Source organism: Lacerta agilis, chromosome 8, assembly GCF_009819535.1.
Source record: "Lacerta agilis isolate rLacAgi1 chromosome 8, rLacAgi1.pri, whole genome shotgun sequence".
Classification (NCBI taxonomy): domain Eukaryota; kingdom Metazoa; phylum Chordata; class Lepidosauria; order Squamata; family Lacertidae; genus Lacerta; species Lacerta agilis.
In genome coordinates this window covers 57,870,424-57,880,730 of record NC_046319.1, presented here as the reverse complement: position 1 = coordinate 57,880,730, position 10,307 = coordinate 57,870,424, and the positions used below count along the sequence as shown (strand labels likewise).

Below are 10,307 nucleotides of genomic sequence, written 5' to 3'. Positions count from 1 at the left end.
GAGAAGTCATGAGGGGTTGTCAGCGATGCTGCTCTCACGTCATAAGAATCATTGTCATGATACAATATATCCTCAACCTTCAAAATCCCAAAGTGATGTTTTCTGCTCCTCTTCTAGAAAATGCCATCAACCACTCTTAGCACCCCACAACCGCTCTTAGTAGCTTATTTTCACCTTTTCTTCTTCTTTCTCCTTGCTCTCAGTGGTGAGGGTGAATAATCACGCCATCTATTTTCATGTTGATGCTCTTTTAATTATATATATATGTAAATTAGTCCTGTTAGTCTTCCTTTCTCTAAGCCAGTGGTTTTCAAAACTGTGTCCCAGGGAACTTGGGTGCATGTCTGTGTGGATCTGTTGATGAGAAGACCAGGAAAGGTGGATAAACTTTCCTGAAAGATCTTACCCACCACCATCCTCCTTTCCTTGCAAAGTGGAATTGTGGGAGAAAACTGGGCCTGTTCTAGGGCCTAGTCTTAGTTTACAGTGGGTAAGAGGGAGGCCAAACAGATCTAGCCAGTACCCCACGCGAACTAAATGCGCAGCTTAGATCACTTCCCAGAATCCTTTGGAATGAGCAAAGGTTCCAAAGCAGGCAAATAAACATGGAGTGTTCCCTGAAGGAAGGAAGCTTTAAAAGCACTGCTTTGAGCCAAACCTAGAATCTAATCCCTTTATGATTCCCCCCTCATCAGACAATTTGGCTCCTAGAAGATCCTTTCTCATAGGTGTAGCTCTTCTCTGAATCTGGCTTTCATTATCCTCCTTGAGCTGTAAAACCCATAATTCTATACAAGACGACTCCCTGACATCCTGTGCAGAGTGGAATTATAACTTCCTGAGTCTTGGGAATTGTGCTCTTGCTGATGCAAGAGAATGAGTCATTGGTCATTTGAGTGGTACCACCACAGAAGAGCACAGCCAATGCTATTTTTAAAGAATCCCTCATCAGGAGCATCGGCTTCCAAGACTCAGGAAGTTATAGATGCGCCACTCCTCACAGAACCAGTTCCACCAAATGTTTGTCGACCAGCAGACCTTCAGCCAAGATTCTGGGGCTGACAGATATGGTGGTGTCCACCCATCCCTCCAGCTATCTCCCTTGCTTGATCCAACTTGTGTATTTGTGTGTATGTGTCGGTGGTGGGGGAGATCTTAGTATGTTTTGTGCATGTAGGGCGGGGACTCAGGCTGCTGACACGGGACGGGACGGGGTCTCCTGAGGAGACGAGAAGGCTCTCGCCATCAGAAACACAGCTGTGGTCTTGGGCAGTTTCTGCCCTTCGGTTATATTTATAGAAGTACATATACATATAATATTTATAATATAAATATTGATGGGCCTCAAATCCGCGGATGTGGAGTGACGGGGTTGTTGATGGGGGCCCCGAGCCTGCAGGACAGTGAAAAAAGCTCATGGAAAGGGGGCGGGTTAAGGGGTCGTGGTGGTGGAAATGCCCACCAATGGGAGCAGGGGGCAAAGGTTATATAAGAAGAGAATCGGAGGAATAGAAGGGGGAAAGGTTCCGGTCTAGATGGACCAGAGGAGAGCAACCGGTGAAGGCTGGCAACCGCCACATCTTGCTATAAGAGTGACGAGCGAAGGAGGCCAGTTTTCACATCTGTCTGGCTTCAGGTCCATGGATTGTAGAAGTTCTTGTTAAAAAATTCAGAGATTGTGATGAGGCTTAGAGTTGCCCTCCCTGGGGAAATGATGGGACACAGATCACAGTGGTGCTGTGTCTTCTGCACGTACAGGATGGTTTGAAAAGCGGCCCCTGCCCTCACAGTCTGGTCTGGGCCTCAGGGATGTAGATCTCAATGCTGTCTGCACTTTCGGTGGCTGAGCTCTGGCGGAAGGAGGCAGCCCTCTTGGCCGCCAGAAGCCTCTTGCGGGCCTCCTGCCTCTGCCGGTCCACAGAGTCCAGGGACCGGTCCTTCACTGGGTGCAGCCGGGAGCGTGGCGGCTTCTTTGGTATTGGCGGAGGCACCTTCTTTTCCTCCTGCAAAAGGACAGAGAGGGAGGGAGAGGGAGGGAAGGCGTTAGTGGGAAGGGAAGGACCTATGACAGGCACAGTGCTGAGGTGGCGGCGGCAGCAATGGTGGAAGGTCCTTCCCTCCCTTGCCGTGGGATATTTACAATGCAGTCATGCCAACAATGCATGACTGCTAGATAGGCTCATGAGGGGAGCTGAAGCTCACAGAGTTTTCCTGTAAGTTTGCTAGAGAGAACTCAGAGAGCCACTTCCACCGGGCCCTGACAGGGGGAGGGCGTAGCCACACAGAATCTCATCACCCGGCTAGGCATTTCCTCTTTGCTCTTTCACCTCATTCCAGCAATGTAGAACAGGCATAGGCAAACTCGGCCCTCCAAATGTTTTGGGACTACAATTCCCATCATCCCTGACCACTGGTCCTGTTAGCTAGGGATGATGGGAGTTGTAGTCCCAAAACATCTGGAGGGCCGAGTTTGCCTATGCCTGATGTAGAACATACACAGCTCAGCCTCCACCTTAAGCTAGGCTTTGTAAATGAATTACCATTTTAAGCCTGCCTGAACAAAAGCTGCTGTATCTGTTACTCTTCATCAAGTATTCTGAGTGAGAAAACGCTTTTTTATTTTTACCTTTTACAAGACTGTTGGTGTGATTATTGTTTTAAGGAGGAGAAAAGGTGGAAGTATCCAGGAGAATCCAGTCTGCCTCAAAGCATCCTGGGTTACTTAAACTAAAAGGCTAAAACTAGCTTCCTTTTAAGCTGCAAAGGGATGCAGTGTGCTGAACTCACAAATGTGAGGAAGGAAGGATAATATCTATTAAATATATCCTCTAGTATCTAGATATACAGTTATACACATCCCTACACTCGCTTCAGTATAGTTCCCAGAGTTCCCTGGGTGACACATGGGGTGGGTGAATCTGATAGTTTCAGTTTCTCTAGGTTTCTCTGAGTTCCTCATTTTTCCAGCTTTAAGTTCAGCTCTCATTTCCAGATCAGCTTGCAATTTTTTTTCAAGTTCTCTCCAGGTGTCCTTTATAGTGTGCATTCATGATAGTTTGTGCTCGTGAGGGTATCAAAGACCCTCCAGGTAGCAGTGATGCGGTAACCCTGAGGATGCATCACAGGAAAACTAATAAAGGAGAACGATGTGTGGATGACCCAGCATAAACCCGCCACTCATGAAATATTATCGCATCAATGACACTCTGTAGGATACGACAGCCCAAAAAAGAGCTCCAGTCTGGGGTGTGTGTGTGAATGCAAGTATTGGCAGGAAGGGAACAAAAGTGTTAACAGCGATGTTTAAACAAACAAACAAGCAAGCAAACAAACCGGAAATAGCTTTTCAGCCCAGGCTGAAGCTGCTTCCGGCCTCTCAATTCAGAGGGAATAAAGAGCTTTGTTGTTCTGCAGTTTTAATTTTAAAAAAGAAAAAAAAAAGAACAAAGGTTCATTAAAAATGCCCAATTATTTTGCCTCGACCAGCAATGCAGCTCTAGAGCCGCGGGGAGAGAGGAAAACAGCTGTGATGGCTTTATCTGAATTCCTCTCTCGAAATATCACAGGCCACCTGAGATAAGGCGCAGGGAGGGGTACAGAACAGCAGTGAGCTCGGGTGAGAGGATGAGCCTCTTTTTGCAACAAAACTGGCACATCCCTGGCAAACATCTCCAAGGAGGGTTGCACAGGTTGGTAGGCCAAGATGGGGTGGGAAACAACCCCTCCCCACCCCAACCCTCTCACTCTGCACAGGGCACACAAATAGGAGAGTGTCATTGGAAGGGCTGCTGTGCCCCATCTCTTATGGGTTAAAGGGGCAACACAGGGAGTGCATTGGGTAATAAAAAGCATCCCCCCATGTTATCACTAATATGCACATATATGCAAACTTTATCCTAGTATATGCACTTTTGTACACATTACTTAGCTGGAGAACTGCATTGCAACACTCGTGTGAATTCCAAAGGATGGCTGTGTTTCAGTTTGCATATTGTTTCAGAAAGTGTGAATTAGAGAGGTGTGCCTTTAAATGCCAACAGTATTCGATTTCTCCCCCATCCCTAGTCCTAATCCTGGGCAACGTTTTATTGTGGGGAAGCAATTGGGTCCTCCCTCTGAGTCTTCTGAATTCTAGTCAACTTGCTATCAGCCCACATGCACCTACCTGATGTAGAATTCCATTGGCCTGGGTGCAAGGTTACTTACTCATTTATACTGAACTTCCAGGGGCAAAGAACCCTGTTACTTAAAACATGCATTGGGAACCATCTGGTTTCCTGGTTGCCTTGCCCCCTTTTCCTCTCACCTTGGGCTCAATGGGTTTCCACCCATTGGCTTTGAGCTGGTGAAGTTCAGCAAACTTCATGCTGACATCCTCAATGGAGAGCTGCAGGAGGTCCCAGAATCCAGCCAGGTCCTGGAAAGTGGGCATGGGGAAAGCATTGGGGTCCTGCCAGGAAGGAGAAAGAAGGAAAGGAAAGAGACTGAGCTGGTGTCAAAGGCTCCCTCCTATTAGGAGGTGGGCAGATTAATCTGGATGAGGACAGACAAGAAGGAAGGAATGGGGCAGGCGGTGGTCTGAACTCTGAATGTGGAATTGTGATGCAAGGTCACACCTGTTTCCCCCAGGGTTCTGAGGTACACTTCACTTTTGCAACACGAAAGGTTTGCATTCTGAGTAGATAAGAACGGCTTGCACTCTGTTCACCTTATTGGCAGGAGACAAGCCAGAGCAAGAACTCATGCAGAGATGCAACAAGGCAGCATTCTCTGAGAATGGGCAATCCTGCCACGTCTCTCCCATTTGGAGAGGGACCCAATCCTGCCCAACACACAGATATGGTAGAATCATCCACTTTCTGATTAGAAGGGGACAAAGCAAGGGCAGCATTTCAAGAGCGCTTTTAACAAGCCTGTTGATTTATCTCTTGTAGCACACAAATAGTGAGTTGCTTTTCATGTAACTTCTGATTTTTTGAGGAAGTGCTGCTGGTGTCCCCTCCCCAGCCACTTGCAGTAGAATTACCCTGAGCCCTGAAAAGTACATAGAGCTGGAAGAGGAAGTGGGAAAGATAAGTCACTCTTCCAACTTCCTCCTTTAGCTCTATATACTTTTCAAGGGAGAAAATAGGGTAATGATGCTCACCACCTCAATGAGGTGAATGAGGGGCAGAACTCAGAGGATTTGTAGGCGCCAAGCCAAGACTGTAAGCCATGGGCATCTCAACTGGCAATCCCTGGCACACAGTGACACTACATCTTCGGGGAAGAACTTGGCATGGGGAGATGCTGTTTTCAGAAGTAGCCTTTCATCCCTTGTAAAAATGACATTCTCTCCCAAGAAAGGAGGCTAAACCACCCACAGGTGACATCAAAAAGTGACTTAATTTTAAAAGTGACAAAAGTTGGAGGACCTAACAACAACAAAATCTAGGCACACACAAGGAGATTCCCTGACCATGTTCTGCTGGCAGAGTCGGTAAAACTGCTGGACTTTCTGTGACATCAGGAGCTGGGCACTGCCCACCGCACTGCGGATCTTCTCAAGGACTAGGGAGGCACACAAAGAAAACGAGAGGGTCAGTACCACATTGCTCCAGAGCACTCCCAATGCTGGAGAATTTCCATTGGTTACCAGAGTGTGACATTAACTGTGTCTTTGCATTTAACATGCAGTTGTTTTTTCAATACAAAAAATTTAAATGACATCAACTGGTGACAATTATCTGGATGGCATCAGTCAGTCAGGGAGCCTCTATTCTCCTCTGCTGTATTCCAGAGGAAGACCCCTGCTCTGAAGTTGATATTTGCATTGGGAGGAAAGTTCCCAAATTTGGCGCTGATAGGGGATAACTTTATTCCCTGATTGTGGGCTCCCCCAAATCACCTGATTGGCTAATGTAGGATGCAGGATGCTAGACTACACAGACCTTTGGTGTCATCCAGTGGGGCTCTTTCTTTATCATTATGACAACAAAATGACAATCATATAAATTTTACATTCCAACGCAGGATGGACAAACCTGTCTATTTTGTTTCCCCCTCAGTTTCTCATTTTTCCAGTTTCAAGCTTCAGCTTGCTACATTTTCACATCAATTTGTAATGGTTAAAAAAATTCTCACAAACATTAATCAGCACTTTAGTGTACATTTATTCTAATATACCTAATTCTGTATGCAATTTTGCTTATTACTGTATATACATTTCCCCCATATTCGTTATTTCCACGAATGCATTTTTATGAATACTTTCCCCCCAATGTGATTTGATTTTTTTTTTACACACTGCCTCTCAAAATTTAGCGAAGTGTGAATTTTGAAAGATAGTTGTTTCATTCTGTCTATTGTTTTAGGGAAGCGCAAATAAGGGAGGTCTGCATTAAAATGTCAACTGGATCAAATTTATCCCCCGTCCCGAATTCCAATAGACATTTGCATGACACTCCCCCATCAAATAAAGCAAGCTAGCATTTCTCCCTGACACGGTAGCTTTTTAAATTTTTTATTTAAAGAACACGGAGGAACATTTTACAGCCCAAAGAACGCTGCAGTCCGGCAACAGATTCTTCACATGGACCCACAATTGTATAGCTTGGCTCCCAACCCAACTATATTTGCTAGACTGTACCAGCTTGTAAGAGGAAGCTGGCAGCCCCAGATGGGATCCCCCAACCCACAGCACCCGGCGGAGACTCACTCTCTTCCGGCAGATCATAATCTTCAGCCTCCAGTTCCATCTGCTGGCACCAGCCTTCCATTTTCTCCACCTCCGCCTGCAACAGCTTAATGAACCATTCGCCGTCCCGGTGGCAGGGCGATGCTCGGCCAGAATCGGGCAGGCTGCGCGACCCCCTGTCCATCCAGGAATCCTGGCGCGGCACTTCCACGGTGTCGTACTGCATCTGGTAGTCTTCCCGGTAGGCCCACTGCCCTTGCGTGTGCACCGTCTTGTACACCGAGTATTGCCGCGTGGACTCCGGCTCCGAGGAATGCCGCTGGAAGGAGCGCCCGAACTGAAGGGCCTTGTCCTCTGTCGCCACCGTCAGCCCTGCCAAACCCTCCAGCTCCAGGTCAGCCTGCACGCCGGCCGTCACACTGTTGGACCGCTTGAACCGAGCGCGCCTGCGATAGGGAGGAGAGAGGGTTAGGTCCCTCGCGAGGTCTGCAAAAAACAACTGGCTTGGATTTGCAAGCACTAGATCCTGGGTTCAATCCCCAGTGGCATCTCAAGGCAGGACTGGGAAAGGCTGTCTGCCTGAAATACTGGGGAGTTTCAGTATCAATGGACAGCTGCTGGCCAGTGTCAACAATACTCAGCTAGATGGACCAGTGGTATGACTCCAGTATAAAGTGGTATCCTATGTTCTTACAGGTATGAACCCTGGAAGTTGTGCTATACTAAGTCAATCTGCTGGTCCATATTGCTCAGTATCTATGAAGAAGGTCTGGAGGCTGCAGCTGCTGCCAGGTGGTTATACGGGGCAGTGGGAAGGGACCATATTATGTTCATCTTTCTAACTTTGCACTGGCTGCCTATTAGCTACCAGGCCCAGTTAAAGATGAGTGCTGGTGTGTAAGGCCCTATATGGCTTTGGACCCAAGTACATAAAGGAGTGCATCTCCTGTGCTTTAAGATCTTCAGGGAAGCAGCATGGGGTGGGGCCTACTTGATGGTGGCTCCCCATTTATGGAACTACTGCACTGCTGCGATTGAACTGTCCCTGACATTGCTATTGTTTCAGCATCATTTGAAAATGTACTTATTTCACCAGGAATTTAGTGGCTGGCTGTAGACATTAATGGAATGATTTGCTTGTTTAGCTGCTCTGTGTTGTGTGTTGTGTGTGTGGAATAATAATAATAATAATAATAATATTTATTATTTGTACCCCGCCCATCTGGCTGGATTTCCCCAGCCACTCTGGGCGGCTGGGGAATTCATTTGTTGTAACCTTAAATGTTCTTTTATGATGATACTCATATATTTTGCATGCTTTTATTCTTAGCCACCCTGAGCCTTGATTGAAGGAAGGGCAGGATCCTGCTTGCAGGTTTCCCACAGGCAACTGGTTGGCCACTGTGAGAACAGGATGCTGGACAAGATGGGCCATTGCTCTGATCCAGCAGGCTCTTTTTTATATTTTTTATGTTCTTAACCAGAGAGGCTTAATTTGTGCCAGGGCGCAGCCCTGGAATACATTTCGAAGAGAAACAGAAGAGCCTCACTGGCTATGTGTAAGTTTGCATGTTCCTCCTGCACCACGGAATACCCACAGGATTCAGAGGCAGGGCTTTCCCATGTGTGAGATGGGGGCTTGAGAGATGCTTGAACCCTGGCTCCTCTCCTTACAGAAAGGAAGCGCTGGGGATGAGGGAGAGAACTCAGAAACTGACAAGCCGCCAGTGAGCAGCATCATGCCTGCGTGGTTCCACCGCTCCCTCCTTCCTGTTCACTGGCCTGTTTCTATGACAACCAGCGCTGGATGGATGCTGAAGGACTAGAGGGAGGGAGGGAGGGAGCACACAGAGCAGAGGAGGACGTGCCAGCCAGTCACTGACTGAATGAAGATATGGGACAGCTACACGGTGATCACCTCACATGCTCTATGATTCAAGTGTCCGCGCAGTGAACTGAAGGGAAATAAATGGGGGTGGCAAGACGCTGGACATCTCAGAGAGTCTAGAGTGCATGCACACACCTCAAAAGGCTTCCCTTTACTAAGTCAGGCCATTGGCCCATCTAGGTCAGCACTGCCTGCACTGACTGGCAGGAGCTCTGCATGGTTTCAGGCAAGGTTGCCTCCCAGCCCTACCTGGAGATGCTGAAGATGGAACATGGGACCTTCTTCATGCAAAGCAGATGCTCTGCCACTGAGCTACAACCCTTCCCCTCAGGGGGATATCCCCAGAGCCCTACCTGGAGTCACCAGGGATTGAACTTGGCTGATGCTCCATTATAGGCTTCCTCAGCCTTGGCCCTCCAGATGTTTTTGGCCTACAACTCCCATGATCCCTAGCTAGCAGGACTAGTGGTCAGGGGTGATGGGAATTGTAGTCTCAGAACATCTGGAGGGCCAAGGTTGAGAAAGCCTGCTCTATTACTACTACGGCCCTTTTCCAGACAATTAAGCTGGAGTCAGGTTGTTGGCCCATCCGGTCCAATATTTCAAATGCAAAGTGGCAGTGGCTCTCCAGGGTTTCAGGCAGGAGAATTTCCCAGCCCTGGACCAGGGATCTTCTGCATGCAAAGCATGTGATCTGTAACTGAGCTATGGTCCTTCTTCCCCTGATGCTTCTAGTTCAGTGTTGTCTACATCAGGGGTGGAGAACCTGTACCCCCCTGATGTTGTTGGAATCCAAATCCCATCAGTCCCAGCTAGTGCAGCCAATGGTGGAGAATTGGAGGCTTCCCCAAGAACTTGTAGTGAGCCCCTCACCCCACAAGCCCCACCCCCATTATTGGGTAGGTCTATAGCTCAGTGGTAGAGCTATATGTGACAGTGAGCTATATGTGATCTATCAGAAGGTCCCAGGTTCAATCCTGAGCATCTCCAGGTAGGGCTGGAAAAGACTCTATGCCTGAAGCTCTGGAGAGCCACTGCTAGTCAGTGTGGACAATATTGACCTAAATGGACTCAGTGTGAGTCAGCATCTTATGTTTCTATTATAAGAAGTTAGCTACAAAGGCTTCCAAGTCAATGGATTGCCTCTTTGGGGTTTTTGAGCCTAGGAAGCTTTTCTGTTGAGAAACTGTGCTTCTCTGTGATCAACCACACACTTCCATGGACTCAGCTAAATTGTCTGAGAAAGATCTTAGCAAGAAAACTCCCAAAGAGCTTCCACCTGCTGCTGTTGAGAGTATTGAGCTAAATCAGGGGTGGGGACATCTGTGGCCTTCTGACGTTTTGGGGCTCCAACTCTCCTCACTGTCACATAGCAAAGCCAGAGATTAGACATGACAGGCACTGTAAGCCATCAACATCTGGAGGGCCACAGGTTGTCCTCACCTGAGCTAGATGAGCTGCTGGCCCGACCCTGTATCTACATACAGCTACTGTGCTCTTAAAATTTAAATCCAAACAGCCCACATCCTGAGCCTGGGAAAGCCGAGTTCTGTGACCCAAATATTTTAAGCACATCTGCATAATTGTTTCATTTTCTGCACATTTTACTGATCTGCTGCAAGTCAATGTGTGTGTGTGTAAATATGTGGGTTGCTGAAGCTCCACCTCCTGTCCCCTGGAAATATCATTCTGCTACCCTGACTGGGTTACAATATTCTAGCAAAACTTCTCCTACAAGAGCTG

General features: G+C 47.7%; 1 protein-coding gene across 1 annotated transcript in view; it reads right to left on the bottom strand.

The window, feature by feature from the left end:
- Nucleotides 1-677: 677 nt before the first annotated feature.
- DLGAP3 (DLG associated protein 3) overlaps nt 678-10,307 on the bottom strand; it is a 177,981-nt gene continuing 168,351 nt past the window's right edge. Inside the window, exons 10-13 of the mRNA XM_033157677.1 lie at nt 6,698-7,122; nt 5,459-5,550; nt 4,307-4,450; nt 678-2,003 (exon numbers count right to left, since the gene is read on the bottom strand). Coding sequence (XP_033013568.1) covers nt 1,785-2,003; nt 4,307-4,450; nt 5,459-5,550; nt 6,698-7,122 — 880 coding nt within the window. The 3' untranslated portion in view covers nt 678-1,784. The remainder of the gene's footprint in view (nt 2,004-4,306; nt 4,451-5,458; nt 5,551-6,697; nt 7,123-10,307) is intronic.